Source organism: Bacillus rossius, chromosome 14 (assembly GCF_032445375.1).
Source record: "Bacillus rossius redtenbacheri isolate Brsri chromosome 14, Brsri_v3, whole genome shotgun sequence".
In the NCBI taxonomy this organism is placed as follows: domain Eukaryota; kingdom Metazoa; phylum Arthropoda; class Insecta; order Phasmatodea; family Bacillidae; genus Bacillus; species Bacillus rossius.
The window spans coordinates 12,126,580-12,144,306 of record NC_086341.1 but is presented as its reverse complement, the minus strand read 5'-3'; the positions used below and the strand labels follow the sequence as shown (position 1 = coordinate 12,144,306).

The 17,727-nt window shown below is 33.8% G+C and overlaps 1 protein-coding gene across 6 annotated transcripts in view; it reads right to left on the bottom strand.

Moving 5' to 3' along the window:
* Window positions 1-17,727, bottom strand: part of LOC134539153 (nucleoprotein TPR-like) — an 81,452-nt gene that overhangs the window by 11,497 nt on the left and 52,228 nt on the right. For 3 of the 6 annotated variants that reach the window (XM_063380910.1, XM_063380911.1, XM_063380916.1), the window contains 4 exons: window positions 16,342-16,497; window positions 13,811-13,960; window positions 7,137-7,235; window positions 6,462-6,575 (listed from right to left, as the gene is read on the bottom strand). In XM_063380910.1, the coding sequence (XP_063236980.1) occupies window positions 6,462-6,575; window positions 7,137-7,235; window positions 13,811-13,960; window positions 16,342-16,497 (519 nt within the window). The remainder of the gene's footprint in view (window positions 1-6,461; window positions 6,576-7,136; window positions 7,236-13,810; window positions 13,961-16,341; window positions 16,498-17,727) is intronic. The other 3 variants (XM_063380914.1, XM_063380912.1, XM_063380915.1) reach the window with 3 other exon arrangements.

Sequence of the window (17,727 nt, the reverse complement as noted above, 5' to 3'; positions counted from 1 at the left end):
ATCATTTTTCTGTAACAGGACAGACTTTTCTGGTACTTTCTCTTTCTTGATGGCATGGCGTACTGCATAACCCAACTTGATATTGTTAGCAGTCAATAGATTTTCCTGGTTATCTACATCCAATGGAGATACATTGCGTTTCTCCCTAAAGCTCTTCAGTACTTCTGGTTTCAAAATTTTCCTGCCAAAGCTAATAAAACCAGTGAATCATAGAGAAAAGGTGCCAGGGTGCTTCACTTTGGAACATTGTGAGAAACAATTCCAGCTCTGATGCCAAAAAACGGAAGAATGTCAATTTTACTTTTAGAAGATTATCTTCAAGAGCACATTTTCACTACACTGAAAGAGAGAGATGAAATAGAAACTTCACTAACCAATTTCTTTAGGTGGGGTAACGTTTTCATGGCACGCTCAGCAACTGCAGTATTCCATATGATTGCACAAAATTTCTTGGGAAAAAGTTCTGATCCAGTTATTCTAATGTAATCTGCCCTCCTTGCAGATATGTGCTTAAACAAATAGTAACTGTGCCTCAAAAAACTAAAAACGTCCCATTGTGTAGCAGAAATTCCAGTTTTGAAAGCACCATGGACCGTATGAAGCCCACAGCTACCAATTTCTAGCAACGATGGTGAATCTTCACCAAAAGTGTCTGTGATATGTATTTTCAACGCTAACAAAAATGTCCAGTTTACGTTGAGGGCATCCATAGATACTTAAAATTAAATGCACCTGTCGGTATAATCTGAACGTGGGAAGCACATGCTGCAGCACGTCACGTCAGCAGGATAACAGACCATCTTGAACCAGTTTGTATCACGTGATTTGATGCCACTTCCGAATCCGATGGTAAATAAAAGAATTTGGACGTGGGAACTGTTCGTTATTTGCCATTCAAAAATAAAAATGGGAGGGGATACACATGATGCCACGCCAATGCAAGCTGATCAATAAACAAAAAACGTATTGCCAACTACAACCTACCAAACAAAAATTCCCTGATTTTTAAAAAAAATCCCTGATTTTTCCCTGATTATTCCCTGATTACAAAATTCCCTGATATTTCCAGGTTTTCCAGGTTCAGTAGACACCCTGTCTAATATTATTTTTAATTGGTATATTTGATACAGAATATTTACATGTTGGTCTGGAATACTTGCAAAACCCTTTTAAGCAAGTACACGCTTAAAGGCCGAATTCAGAGTCGCCCTTCGAAAGCACAGTTATTCTCATTCACCGGGCAGCCTCTCCACCGCTCGTACTCCGTCAACACCTTTCGAGTGGCTGCCAGCTGATAGCCTGGTACCGTCTGCCTTCAGCCAAGGTCTGGCAACAACAGTTTCTCGGATTGAACAGCTCAAAGTCCAAGTGGGAAGGTGACCCTTTCTCTCTTCAACCGTCCTTCGTCTGGTGTCCCCACCAAAAATAACGTTCTCGTTTGTTTCGTTAGTGTGTGTACAGCCGTAATATTTTATTCCTGTCCCCTGTGCTACGGTTAACCCAAAGTCTGGGTTAGCTTAGGTGAAAAGTACAATAATCGCTCGCCCAGTGCATGTGACACGCAGAGCAAGTTGTCCCAGGTACCAACAAGCTGCAGAACAACTGACGTCATCGCAGTTCCGCGGGCATAGAATCCTGACGAGTTGTCGGTGGTCAGTAAAGACAAATTACTGAAGGTAGATGTAAATTGTGTGACGATGGATACATGACCTAATAATTTTAACTTTTACTTCCAATGAGAAAGCATTTATTTTTGATCTAGTAAGAAAATATTTTTAAATAATAATAAAAATGCACTATTCAAACTTCTACAAATTACGTACATAAGGATATAACACTACTTTAACAATGACTTTTAGAAAAAACCTTGATCCCAATATAAATCAAATTGGGTTGCCACATTTCGAATATATCTTCTCAGACCTAAATATTTATTTTTATTTTTACAGAGATCTGAAGAAATCAAAATCCTCATAAATATAACTTTTTGAAAGTCTTTCAAAATTCTGACATTGCTAAACAAAACACAGTGACAATGCAATCCTTATGAATATTCAAATTACGGTTCTGCCATGCAGCAAACATGTTTTATAGAGTTTACAAGCACGTGCATAAATGTTTCATGTGAAAATTTATGCATCATGAACATCAACTGTTTTGTCGACTTTCAATTGAACATGCATTTAAATGACCTTCAGACCATATTCACTTTCAGATGGGTTGTGTCTCAATCAACAGTCAACCAAACACTGAAAGAAACCTCTGCATTAAAAAGCCTTTCGGTGAGTGTAAATCGTCGAAAGATTACTTTGAATTCGGCCATAAGTTACCTGCATCAAGACTACACTGTCAACATTCATCGAATTAGAGTACAACATTTCAAGACTTGATGTAGGCTTTTGGACATACGCCATTGCTATGCTCATGTATGTCTGTAGAAGAAAACTACAAAAAACACAAATTAAGCAAAAAATTGCTGTTGTCAGGATATAAACACCACACAATACTCCACAACATGAATATGGTCAACAAACAAAGAAAAACAAAGAAAAATGGACTAACAAAACGAAAAAAAAAAACCACAAATGATGACATCATTTCGTTTTGTTAGTCCATTTTCTTTGTTTTTCTTTGTTTGTTGACCATATTCCTGTTGTGGAGTATTGTGTGGTGTTTATATCCTAACAGCAATTTTTTGCTTAATTTGTGTTTTTTGTAGTTTTCTTCTACAGACATACATGAGCATAGCAATGGCGTATGTCCAAAAGCCTACATCAAGTCATGCACTCCCATTGCACATCTCTTTCAAAGATAATAACATTTCAAGACAAACAATATGATGAATTACGTATTATGTATGTCCTCTCCATAGCTCTAATGATCATAGTCACTGCTACTTATATAATGTGATTGAAACTCCTGAAAAGAGTACTTAAAAGAAATGCTTTCTAGCTTTTACACAGAAAAAAAAAACACTTCATTAACGATAGACCACATATGTAGTAAAAAAATCCCTTGTTCTCACTTTTTTATTAAATATACACGAACACTTTATGTTAAAAGTTACTGCCAACTAGCCAAGTACCCAAAAGAATTGCAAGAAAAACCATCAACCTGAAAGGATGTTGAAAACATACCATTACTATTTCATTTACAGAAAAAGATAGCAGCTACCACAACCATTTTACATTTTATTCATTTTTTTTAAATCTACACAACACCCTGGTTCAATGTTCATTAACACAATCCCACATACTTCCATTTAAGATTAAAACTATGCTATGTTAATGCTTTCCAGACCACTTAAGACAGAAAAAAATTACCAAAGTGTTAGAAGATGGAGTTAAACAGTGCGTGAAACTAAAAAGAAATAATAATAAATTTCTACGACATAATATCAGATATAAAATTTCTGTGCAAAAAACATCTTTCCTTTCCCTACTATACTTATAAAGTTTAAGTATTGCTTGGATATAAACCATAAACTTTAGATACATTTGAAATTAAGAACCTCTTATAATCAGCTGCCCATCTGAAAGAATAAATGCCTAAACATTATTAATTTCTTATAATTCCACTCTTGAAAATAATTAAGAATGTTCTTAAAATTATTCTACTGGCTTGGAAAAGAAAATGTTAGTTTTTCATATACAGTTTAAATGAAATGGCCTGAACATTATACTGCAAGAACATTTTATAAAGGAAAAATATCCAAATGTCTGAGGGAAAGAATTTAGTATGTAAACATGCAGTTAAAATCTCCTGTAGAATTTAAGGTCATAAAAATTTAGACAAAAATAAATTTTCACCCAGCTCTTTTAGATTTCTAAACTATTCAATTATCGCTACGTGATTATTGATACAAGGGATAGTCAACCCAGTTTTATCTTTATGATTTAAAATTTGTTTCAAGTCCTTTGTTAATTTATCTCTGCCTCTATCATTGGTTAGAAAAAAAAATGTTTAAAATTTCCTACAAAGGCTGAAAACAGACTACAGTGTAAGTTCAGGACCACAGCAAGCCAAATAAGTAAAGACAAGATTTTATGGTTTTATTTTTAGTTCAATTTAATTTTTTTTAAAACAGAAGATTACTGTTTTTTTTTTGTTTCTACAAATACATTTTGTAAAACTTATTCAATAAAAAAGTTTATTTGTATGCTGAATTTATATTATAAAATCATTTGTAATCAAAGTGGTCTAAAATAGATACATTCAGAACAATAAAAAAATTGGCAAGCATTTGTGGTTTAAAAGTGATTCAATAAGAGATGCACAATAAAAAAAATAAAATTAATTTTTCTGATCAATACACTTTGCTACAATTTTTGTCTGGAAAAAATGAAATTCCTTTGAATTTCAAACATTAAAAATTTACCGTATTTTTTTGTGATTTCAGTTAAGTTAATTCCATGATTTAACTTGCATTTTGGTGTTATTATAGTGCATTAACTCGCATGTAGGTGGTATGCTGTGAACTGAAATTATTTTATGTGATATTTCGGTTTTATCGCAATTCATCATATAATATTGTCCCTAAGATATTTTGCTGGATTATCAAAGGTCAATTAGGTAGTTTTAACGGGAATGCAAAGTGTTAAAATGTGAAATTTCACCCACTAGTAGACAGGAAAAGCTGTACCGGATTGAAAACAGACAGTTAATGATAAAATGACTAACTAAACAGATGGAATCCACTAGGTAAAAATATGAATGCTTGGTTCAATTCGTGCCAGATTACAGTATGTGTCAAACCATACAATGCAGAATTAAATACCTTTCACCATACTAATGATAAATAGGGAACTTCCATACTATGTTCATATAAAGGTGGTCAATTTTACAAGAAAAATTGTATGGTAAAAAAAAATTTACTTCTTGAATCTATTAGTAACAACAGAAGTGAACACTCCCCCCTATTTTTTACTCTTGATTCATGATCTGCATGAAAGAAGATTTTTCTTCCGAAGCGACCCCTACACAAGTTGGCTACCCTGTCGTCCGACAAGCTAGCATCTGTGCCATGGAGGTAGGAAGTTAGGGAGTGCGTGTGTGAAGTCAATGCCATGTTAACAACTGAAGACAAATTAGATAGAAAAAACATTTTTCAGTTGTAAAGGAGTTTAATGCTGATTCCATGCTGATATGTCATTTGTTAGTTTTTTTTTTGTTGACAATAATTGTGAATATTGTTCAAGTTATTAAACAAACTTCAACTTTATAACAGAAACCCACTCCATAGACCACTACCTCCATGATCTGCAAGTGGATGCATAACTTCGCAAATCCCTTGAAATGCCTGAGGCTATCTCTAACACTGTAAACACTCTTAGAAAATTTCTTCAATCATCAGTACTGCATTCAAAGTAAATTGCAAACCAAGTTACAATCGGCTGATTTAATCCAACTAAATGTGCATATGTCCTGCACATGAGTATAAGGTGACTATTTTTAAACCTGCATTCATTCCACTAGTACCTTTAGGGTCGTAAGAAAACTGATAGTTGGAGACTTAAGTGAAAACAAAATGACAACAAAAATATTCCTTAGGGTTCACGACTAAATGAGACTATGTTTCAGAACTTTTTGCCATGGAATATGAAATAAAAAATATATGGACTGATGAAATTTGACTTAAAGCAGATTATTTGCTGAATTTTCTACATAAACTACCAAAAACTTGATAATATTTTTATACACAAAATAAAATTGCAACATAGGTAAACTGCATCATTATTATAATGCAAATTTTTCAGATTAAATTTAAAATTATGAAATTTTACAAGACAAATGAAAAGTAAACATTATTTCACATGTGAGGTTGGCCATTTTTTTTAACTATTTTGAAATTATTTTGAGTTAAAAATTTTTTTAAATTTAACAGCAATTATCATTTTTGGAATTTAGAAATGAAGTCACTACATATCTGAGTGTGTTTTATTAGTCACCTTATATAGATTTATTTGATATTCTTTTTTTATACCAGGTCTGTCTGGCATTTGAAGATGTTCATATTCGAGGTTGACACATAAAATGTCACCCTCCATTCAATTATTTTATACATGAGGGCATCACAAATTCCAGATCAATAATTGCATTCCTTACTCGTATTTGGGTGGAGAAAAATTCAAATATACGTGGTTAGCATAAATCATGTTTGCAGAAAATTTAGATGAGGAGGATTAGAAACTGCCTGTATGAACAGGTAACCTGGAAAGGCCAATCATAAATCATCAAAAGTAATCATTGAACTCAAACGTCCATACCATCGTCTCCTGTCAACATTTGATTTCAATGATTACTTTTGATGATGGCATTAGGATTAAAAAAAAAAAAAAAGCACAATAGCTAAATAAAACCAATCAAACAATTTCCAGTGACGTGAAAACAATCACAAGTGTAACTCTGTTAATCTCCTTCCATAAACAAACAAACTCCCAAAGAAGAAAACTAATTTTTGCCTTGAAGGTAAGTCGAAGGCCAGGTTCAAAGACCTCGCGAACTGCGTCTTTCTTCCTGTAATTGGAACACGTTCGGCGTGAGCTTCTTCGGCTGCCAATTGAGGTCCGTACTTCCTGTAAAACCCAATACTTGACACACTTGAATAAACTGTCCCCGCATTGAACACACATGAAATATCATCACAACAAATATGAGAAATGTTTCCTAGCAGCCTGATATATTTTATTTACCTTATTCCAAGCGACTTCATAAAAACAGTTATGGCCAAAACGTTAACTATTTCGTTCCAGAAATTTTTACAACACATTCTTAGCAACTACGTGAGAAGAAAAAATAGCTGGAAGGTTTTTTTTAAAAAAAAAAAAAAAACGGCACTACCAAAACACAAAAATTTTATGTGTAGCATAAAAAAAATGGAGATTTTACACAGCTGATACCTAAAGAACTAGGAGGGACTTCACTCCCATACAACTACAAAATTAAATTGTACTGATGCACTGGTTTTACAATGAACAAAAATGCAGAAAAGCTTAACTAACTTTTAAATACAGAACTAAAATGAAGTGCTAAAACAGGACACTAAAGTTATACATATGTGTAGTACATGTGCCATGCATAGTTGAATAAATATTGCAAGACATACACAGTGCAAAGTATGGTGGATATATAATTACTTTTTCGCTCTGTTTATGTGCATCCTTATCACGAGGCTCCCCAATGTTATGAACTGATTTCACACCTGCTGCTTCTTGGCGCAGAGCACTAGTTTCACTCTAGAATAAACAACACAGCTCAAACGTCACACTGGTGCCAGAAACCAAGCACAGTTATCACTTTCGCCACACTTCACTACTAAAATAACAAGTTGAAAACAAATCAATTATTCAAACTTAAAGCTCATAGTTTGGTGATATGCAATACGGATAAAAACCGATATCGATCCAATTACCGAAACAAAACCAATTCAATACTCTTCGAAAATAATCACAGTGCAAGTCTCCAGTCATAAAATATTTTTAAGTAATAAGTCAGTACCTTGATATAATTATTTATTGTAAGGAATTTTGGTGCATGATGAAAAAGTATTTTAATTCACAGCATTCAAGAACATCCTTAAATTACAGGAAAATTGTAGTAAAAGGTGCCTAGATGCCTACTGAACTATAACAAGTAAATGGAATGAAATTGTGTTTTTTTTTTTTGGAAACGATTATATTGAAAATCCAGAAAATTGGGAATATAGGCTGAAACCAATATACTAAAAAGTGTGGATTGGTACGTCACTACCACAATTCTTTCAATATAAGATAGCAATTGCCTCACAGGTTACTTCATCATTGGCCTGTGAGTTACGGGAAGAGGTGACGACAGTAACGCTGCGGGGGATGGGGGGGGGGGGGGGGGGGGGGGGCTGTATTGAGGCCTGGATTGTGCTCATGCAGGCATATGCTGCCTTACAAGGGGCTCTTCCAATAACACTGACCCTCACAGCGTTCTTCGACAGAGTGATGACGGGAGAAGGTTCGGCTGCCGTATACCCTGTTGTTTTTTTAAAAATTCAAATCAAATACTAAATGATTCAAGAATATAAAAAAAATTTACTAATCTAATTTTAAACTACAGTGAAACCTTTTTTTTTATGTACTTCACACCTGCGAAATACAGTAAGATTAAAAAGAGAGAAATGTATATATATATGTAACCACAACCGCGGGCTTAGTGATTCTATTGTTTCCCAACCCCCTAAATGCGTAAAAATACTGTATTTTTAACCATAATCACAAATTATTTATTACATATATGAAGCACCAACCTACTGATTAAGTAAACAAATCCACATTTCTCAAAAAATCTTCTTGACTTTTACATGTTACACTTTTTCTTTAAATTTTTTGTGAATGAGTCCCACTTGTTGTATGTACTGGTGACAAATAATAATAATACAAAATTACTTGATTTTAATACGTATTTCATCAAAATTCAAAAATACCAAATATTTTAAAATATTTTCAGACCCTTACGGTAACTGGAAGAGGTGTGCACATAAGCTTGACTGTATGTCCCCTTTCGGACATTCTCTTGTCAGCTGTTTAATTGGCTTTTAATTTATTCATTTTTTTTTTTACATGGTTTAGGGTTTGTGAGCTGTCAATCCTTGATTTGAGAGTTCCCTTAACAATCTTCATGTGGCTGCTGCTGTTTTAAATCATCTTTAACAGCATTACGAGCTAACTAATATGTCATTGGGCTTGCAAACATGTTTGTTAAAGATTCATTCAGGGACATATCCGTCTTTGCATGAAATATGCTACGATCTCCATTGACCCTGGGAGAAGTCCAAGCAAAGTTATACACAGTCTACCAGGATATGTAGAGAGAATTCTACAACTCACAGTAAGCACTTACATCCTCAAGTTACTTCGTAACCTAACACTTTTTTTGTAATCATGGCCTTACTTTAAAAAAGATAGTTGGGAAACATCAATTCCTAGGAAGTTTTTAAGAACGACTAGAATGTTTTATGAAACCATTTTTCAGCTGAAATCAAAGTTGAAAATGACAAAATTTTATGTTACATTAAAAAATTCCAAAGATACAACTCTTGAGTATTTGAGTACGTATTTCATCAGCAAATCCTGTACACCACACAGTAAAGAGTAAATATGAACAATGTGGCAAACTAGCGTGTTAAAAAACAGCCACTGCTTGTTAGTAAAAAGCAATAAACTGTAAAACCAAAAATTACTTTTGTGATATCAAGATTAACTTAAAACTTAAATATGTACCTAGATTTTAAAGAACTACATTATAATTATAGCCTATAACTGTTTTTAAAAGGCTGAAAACTGCATGTTGTGCAAATTATTAACACTGTGTCGATTTTGTTTTTTTTATCTGTTAAATCTTAAATGTGTAAGTATACATCACCTAAATAAACATAAACAATCTTAAAATTTGATACAAAATGTCTTGCTGTCTTTCTCCCACTTTACGTATATACAGCTTAAATAAATAAAAAATTCATCTGTTATGTATACTTGGTACAATCTAACTCAACTCTTCTACACATATATAGAGTAATCGCAGCTTAATTCTTACAAACTGTCGGATCTGTAGGATTTGAAACTCACACCAAAGGTGACAGGCCTTTGTGTCAGTGATCATAAACACGACGGAACTAGGCTAGGCTGAGAAGAGTGTCGGTGCCTCGTTTCGGGCAGAGTGGAAATTTTGACAGCAAGTTGCAAACAAACACAATCTCTTAGTAAGGTGACCAATTTTTTTTTTTGATGCAAGGATTACCACAGCTTTATACCCCTCAAAATTAACAGCTTTCAGGTTTCAGAATAAGCAATTGGCAGCAATTCTGTTATCAGTGCACTAACAGTTCTAACACATTTCAATAACTGGACTGGTGCCTTTTCCTGCAAACATCTTTGGAGATAACGCAGATGTTATTCATGGGACAAAAAAAAAAAACTGTGTTTAATCTGCTCTTGAAAAAGCTTCAGTACCATCAAAGATTTGAATTCTTTCAATGTCAAAGGGAATTAATCCGCGTTGGTTTTCCGAAGCTTCCAACACTCATAGAAAAGACCCAACACCTAAACTCTTCAATCCCCTGATTATAAAAAATATAGTTTAAAAAACTAAAAAACATGCTTTTAAAGAATATCAAACTAAAAAGTTAAAAATAAATATAGTTTAAAAAACTAAAGAAACATGCTTTTAAAGATTATCAAACTAAAAAGTAAAAAATAATTTTAAAATTAAATTTATGACAATAGTATATAAGCAATACTAGTATAAATGAGAAAAAAGCTTGAGGCGCTTTGTGCCATATTTTTTGAATATTAAGCGCCCCATGGTTTTTTCTCATTTATACTAGTATTGCTTATATACTATTGTCATAAATTTAATTTTAAAATTATTTTTTACTTTTTAGTTTGATAATCTTTAAAAGCATGTTTCTTTAGTTTTTTAAACTATATTTATTTTTAACTTTTTAGTTTGATATTCTTTAAAAGCATGTTTTTTAGTTTTTTAAACTATATTTATTTTTAACTTTTTAGTTTGATATTTTTTAAAAGCATGTTTTTTTAGTTTTTTAAACTATATTTATGTATAATTATCATAGGGAAATGAGTTACCGACACTACCTATTACCATATGAGATAATTATTTGGAGTTGCAACGTCACAAAGAAATGGTAAAGTCTCTACGAATCATTTGCAGTTAGATGTATGGATATAATATTAGAATTTACCGGGGAAAAAAAAAAAAAACATTTTTTTTTCGGCGTGGCCGGGAGTAGAACCCACGATCGTTGAATCCGAAAGCTGACGTCACAGAAGTCGCGCGCCTTAGACCGCTCGGCTAACGAACGTAATGAAGTGGGTGGGACATTTTACAGTGATGAGTCACTCACTCTTAGTCAAAAGAGTTACAGACGGACAGACAGAGTTACAGACGGACAGACAAACATACAGGTGAATCTAATATAAAGCATGTAAAAACAGCTCGCTCATGCAGGTTAATATAGCAATCACCAATCACCAGTAGACGGACGTGAGAACATATAAACTGTATCTCGCACACTATTAGGCCCGTGCAAAGCTTAGACTAAGCGAATCAATAGAAGTTCTTTTAAATATTTGATTTGACTTTGGCAGGAAAATTGCTATTCATATTACGTGAAGCTTTGGTTGTGATGAAAAAATTTGCGTCTTATGAAAAGTTAGGTATTTGGTCTAAAGCTTAAAAACCTAAGCCTAAGATTTGCTCATGAAAAAATTTAGCTATTTGTGTGTTGTGTATGTTTAGCACAAATAGTCTTGGTTACTTAAAAAATTCAAATGTGACACTCAAGTTTGCTTTTACGAATGCTCAATACCTACCAATATTCTGCATGGTTAGTTTACGATTTTTATTGAATGGGCCCAACTGACTAATCAATAATTTCAAACATTATTTTACTTCAAAACAATATTTTATAAAAAGTGTCATACAGCCTTATTGAGAACAATATTCACATTTTGATTCGACTTAGTTTATATTTTATACATTCAATTTCATATTCGCACAGAACTGAATACTGCATGAATAAAAATGTTGAGAATGTTTTTTCCATACACCACGGTCACACTTTAAGGTTTAAAGCTAATGAAGTTTAAAAATATTAATGACATTCTGTTATCAGTATAACACAAGTTGGTATAGAAACAGGGCTCGATTTTAGCACCTGTCCGCCTGCCCGGGACAGGCAAAATCTCGTCCGGGCAGGCAAAATAAAAAAGGCAACTGTCCGGTGGACAGATGCAACTTGTGACGCCGAGGTTATTCGCACGCAATAATGCAACAGAGGTGATTAATAACATTTATACGACCACGACCGCAAATAAAACGTATTTGACAATATCTATAAATAAACAATAATGGCTGCTCTTTTGTGACGGACGACTCTGGCTATTGTATACCGCGGGAAAAAAAAGTAGGTTATGTACAAACCGCGATGAAATCTTCTAAATCATAATTCTTAAAATATTACGTTTACGTCATGATTCACGTAACATAGTCGTATTCGTATGCTAGAGATGCAAAACGTCTCACACCGATGATGTTTGTTTTTGTTGCCATGTTTTAATATTAATTTCGTTGCAGTGCAGCCAACAATTACGTAATTTACCGTTGCATACTTTCAAAATATAATTTTTTAAATTTATTGTCTTTATAAATCGCGACTTTACTAATTCCTTGCTCTACTTTAACATAGTTTGTTAACAGAAAAGCGTTTTCGCATGGTTAACATTTCACGGCGTACTCCAGATACAGCTGACAGTGGCCGCAGTGACTGCCACTGCTTGAAAATTCGCCTGTCAACTGATGCATCAAAAAATAAACATTACTTCTTTACAGAGGACACGGTAATCTTTTACAGTTTATCTTGTCACTGCGATTGTTTAAGTATTTAATTAACTGCGTTACACAATGTGGAAATTCATTACTGGTGCTTCAAAACCACCAGAAAAGAAAAGAAAAACAGACGAGGACAAGTCAGAATATAATAATAAATATGACAAAATTGCCCGGTCCCGTACCTTTTTAACGTCTTGGTGTTCCGAGTTTCTTTGGCTTCGTTACGACACAGAAACAAAACAAATGTTTTGCAAAGTCTGCGAAACGCATTCAAAATCATCTGTATCAGTTTTTGTTACGGGCTGCTCAAGTCTGTAAAGACTGAAGTCTATAAAGACAGACTGGCGAAACTGTCTAAATGATGATACACTGTCTGCCCTCATGCGTGTTCAAATACAGTCACCTTCTGAAAGTGAGTTTGATCCAGCACCAGCAATAAATCTCTGGTATCATAATGTTCAGAGAAAACGTCGACCCTTTCAGCCTCCTTATCGAAGATGTTCAAGAGAGAATCAGCAAAGTAATTCGTGCAGTGACTCAGACAGAGACTCGTCTGAAAATGATGATTAAATAAGGATGTTAAGTATGTGATAAAAATAGGTGCAACATATAGCAAAAATCCTTTTTTCTCACTTTTTCAGCGACTTTGAAATTTTTTTATTTGGGTAAAACAGCGGACAGGCAAATTGGATGGCGGACAGGCAAATTTTCGATTACACCTGTCCGTTGGGCAGGTTAAAATATTCCTTAAAATCTAGCCCTGTATAGAAATATAAAAGTATCCAACTGACATCTCATTTAGCAAAACTTTTGTCCTGAGATCTTGGAATAACTTTGTGGGTACACTAAAGAAACTCTATCTTTTTTGTCATAAAGAAGTGAATTTTTGCGGTCGCAGAAGCAATTAAACGTAAACGATTATTAACTTCAGAAGACGAAGGTTTAACAGGATTAAGGGGATGGGATGCTGAGAAGAATTGGGGGGAAGAAGGAGAGGGCATAAATGATCTTGGACAAACAGGAGAAAAAAACTAGCTTCCAAGTAAAACTTGCAAATCACAAAACTAGTTAAGCAAAATAACTGTTGATTCAATAAATGTGATCCAAGTGAATACAATATATAAAAAAGGGGCTAACCTAAAATAAATAAATAAAAAAAACCTAACAATTCAGCAGTATAAAGAGCCAGTTATCGAAGAAAGATTGTCACCATGCCTATACAAAGTACCAGAATGACAGAATAAATAAGACGGTAAAAATTACCTGAATTAATGAAACAAAACCAAACAAAAAAAAAATTCAACATCTGCATTATGAATTACAAAAGTATGGGAAAACTCCATCACCAAGATCTGTTTTGGTAGTCGAGAAGATTGCTTTGAATTACCAAATGCTTAGTGATTTTTTTTTTAAAGACCGTTAATCTCCCCACCTGGGTAGCTCCCACAGCCACACTCTGAGCCAATTCACTCTTGCCAGTAACGTACGGCTGGTCGTCTACCAATGCACATTCAGCACCACCGTCTTCAGTGTACGCTGATTCCAGCTGCTCCGAATTAGACGGTTCAGCTATGGGGTTGTCCTAGAAAAGAAAAGAAAAAAAAATTCAGTAACAAAACAAATATGGCAAACACAGAGTTACTCTTGGAATAAGCTGATGTTTCAGATTATGCATAAAAATGAGACATTAAACTTTTTGATACTTTAAAAACCTATACATCAAGTTTTTTTTTTTTTTTTTTTTAAATTAGTTAGTGACATATATGCAAGGCTAACTTGCAACTGGTTAAATACATGTTGATCTGTGTTTTGGCTCTCTCTTTGCATGTGGGATTCATTGAGGCTAAAAACTGGGTCTGCTGTATTTACCGCTACACGATTTTCAAAACGGCTGGTTTGATGCATGCTAGCATGCGGCGTCTCACACTGCATTGAGATGCGCGCTTTAGCGGAAGCACCTCTATCATCGCGGTTTAATGCTGATGGTTATTTTCTTAAGGGACCCGCCTGTACGGGCACACAACACTGTGTAGAGCTTCAGAAGAAACTACATGATTTTGAAAAGTATTCAAGATATCCGAGTGGCTTCTGTTTACGAATAGGATTTAAGAATACGCTTTGGGCGGGTGAGTAGTCCTGTTTCTGTATTTTGTTTGAAAGCTATATTTTTAGGAGAGTGAAAATGGCTGAAACACGTATTTTCAGAATCATTTTTAGGCACGAAACAACAGGTACAAGTTCTCGAAAACACTCGAGGGACTTGCATTACATCTTTATCTCCATTTGTCTCCTATGTAATGTTTCTGTATTTTGTTTTCTATCGTATCTTTAGGAACTCCAGTTTTACATTTGTAGTTTTAGTTTAGTAGTATCCATAATAATAACTTGTGTGACAATCAGGTTTCAGAGTCCTAAAACTATCCAAACAATTAAAATATTAAAAATCTTGATACCCTGCAGTTTGTGCATCAGGTCGAATCACGTCACGTAACATTTAATCAAATCCAAGGTCACGTAACATTTAATTTATTACTTTTCTGTTCACGTATCGCAAAATCAAATTTTTTTTTCAACACATCAACATACACTACACAAAATTTAGCTTCAAAATAGCCTAACTTACAACTGCTCCAACTGAAAACAGCAAATCAAGTATTTTTATACACATGTTCAAACTCCTGCTTTCCAGTGACTTCACAATTGATGACGAAAGAAGATGACATTTCCTGATCAACTGTTTTGGCATTGTTCAACAGTGAATCACTGTGTAGTCCAGATCATCTGTTAAGTTTCATCACTGGATTCGTCCTTGTGTCGCTGTGTTACCTAGGGTTGTTTTCCTGTATTTACTGTTCTTGTTGAAAATTTTTCATCATTGTCATGCCACTGTGTTTGCCTGTGCTGTAATTTTTTTTTCCTGACCTAATTCCTTCCACCGAATTATCTGTGCTGCCCAGACACGTAACATTTGATATTAACTGCAATGGTTTGTTCTCCGTGGGTTTATTACTTTAATACGTGTTCAACCATTTCTGTCACTTCTTGGAGTCTTTCTATGAAAAACCAGCGTAAAACAAAAATGGTGTAAGTTCATTAAATTATTTTATATCTGTTTTCATATTGTAGCAACTTCACTGACAGAACTGAAAACTCTCCGCAAGAACTCAAACAAAGGTATTCAGATCTGCTGGAGTAGACTGCATCTAGGTACAAGATGTCCCACTTTAGATGAAGTGGCAGTAATAAAGAATCTACTCAAACTCACTACTACTTAAATAATGAAACATGTCAGAAGTTGGGTTCTCATAACCACTGGTCTGGTCTCACCACAATATCACCTCAAAGCCTTAGCATATGAAACAGCAGCATTCTAATAATTTACAATAAATAAGGGTATTTTTTTATGGTGTATTGTGATAAAACAGAGGGGGGGAAAAAACTAAACATTCAGTTAATTCAACTATAACACAACACCGAAAACAAATTAACTCATGAAATTAGTATAAAGTCAACTAAAATTTAATTCTTTAACAGCCAAAATTTAAATAATATCATTATGTTAGTATTATTTTATAACCAAATGTATGAACACACTGGATTTTTAATACATAATTTTACCTTCCAATTGATGCTGGACTTCTTATTGTTATTTTATCCTCTTTAATTTAATGATTTTACTAGAATGGAATACATACTTAAAATTTACAAAACCTTGCGGAATAATATTTGGTTGTGAGTAAAGCTGTAGGCACATTCATTATTTAGCAAATACAGTTAGTTTGGAAATTAAAATTACACTATTTTGATTTAAAAAAAAAAACACTAAAAAAATATTTTCATCTAAAAAGCTTAATGTTGTAAAATATTATACTTTAAAATGTGATCATAAAAATAAAACCATTCAATCTCTAATAAAAAAAAAAAAACCACACACACACCACCACCACCAGAAGCAAAGTTTACCTCACAACTCAGCACTTCAATGGTTTCAACTTCTTGTATGTCTGCCTCATGCTGCTCCGGACATCCGTCGCCCGGAACCAACGGCTGAACCGACTCACTCTTGAATGCGAAAGGTGTTGCTACTTCATCGATCACCACAACACCAGGTTCTGACGACTGTAACAAAAACAAAATGTAAATTTACTAGGGATTTGGGGCATAGTTAGGGGAGAGGGGAAGGTGGATTCCAATACTGATCTGTTCTATACTTTTATTCAGGGATATCGTAATAACGTGAGTCTCGGTCTCACGTCCAAATAAATATGTATGTACATCTGATCGATGATTCTTGTTTCAATCATATGTATGTGCCACTGCACATGCTTATTTACCTCTATTTACCTCCATACACTACTGTATCAAGGATGACCTAGTTGTGAGATTTCATTATTATGATGGCCTCCGGCAGGGTTGGCTGATTTAAACCACAATGGTTTAAACTATCGTTTAAATCAAGTGGAATCGATAATTTTTTTTAAAAATGTATTTTTAAATAGAATATCTTAATATATTTTGATTTAAGGTCTAATTCCACTCTAATAACAAAAATAATTTGCACATTAAGGTTTCTTGTGATTTACGGGCACAAATAATGATATACTAATAAATTTCTTATCATTTAAATTATCTGAATATGTTGTACATTATACACGGGTAAATACTACTCTAAAAATAAATAAATTAGTAAATCTTAATCAAAAGTGTAAACAAGAGGAAATAAAAAAATTTATTATTAAAAAAAAATCCTATTTTGTGGGAAATCACTGATTGTACAATAAATCTCATCTCCTGGGGCCCTGTGCCGATGCTTTTAATTTTTATTTTACTTGTTTGTCTAGTGTTCTGTTAAAAAAATGTATATCAATGGGAAAAGGAAAATTAAAATTTGACCAGCGTGTAAATTAAAGTACTGGTTAATAACAATTTCCATTCACAATTTCATATTAGAAAACTTCAAAATATTTTATTGCCACGTAGTCACCCCGATTCCACCAAAATTTTATTGTAAGCATTTACAAAACCAATCTGAAGATAACCATCATCGAAAATGAAGTTCCTAGTTGGCTTAAAGTTTTGTGCAAAAGATTTAATTTTTAAAATTTTGCAGGGGAAGACCTCATAAAAGTAAAAGCTAAGGCCCTACAAAGTCTAGAGCCACCAATGCTTCTTGACCATCCCTCGCTGTGTTACAAGAACGAAGGAATGAAAGAACCATCAACATTGAGGTAATTATGGTATAGATGATGAGTGGCGGTTAGATGAGAATGGAGCACTGATTGAGTTATTAAAACTCAGACCGGCCCGGCTAAAAGACGACCTGACTTGCAACATTCATAAGCACTTTAG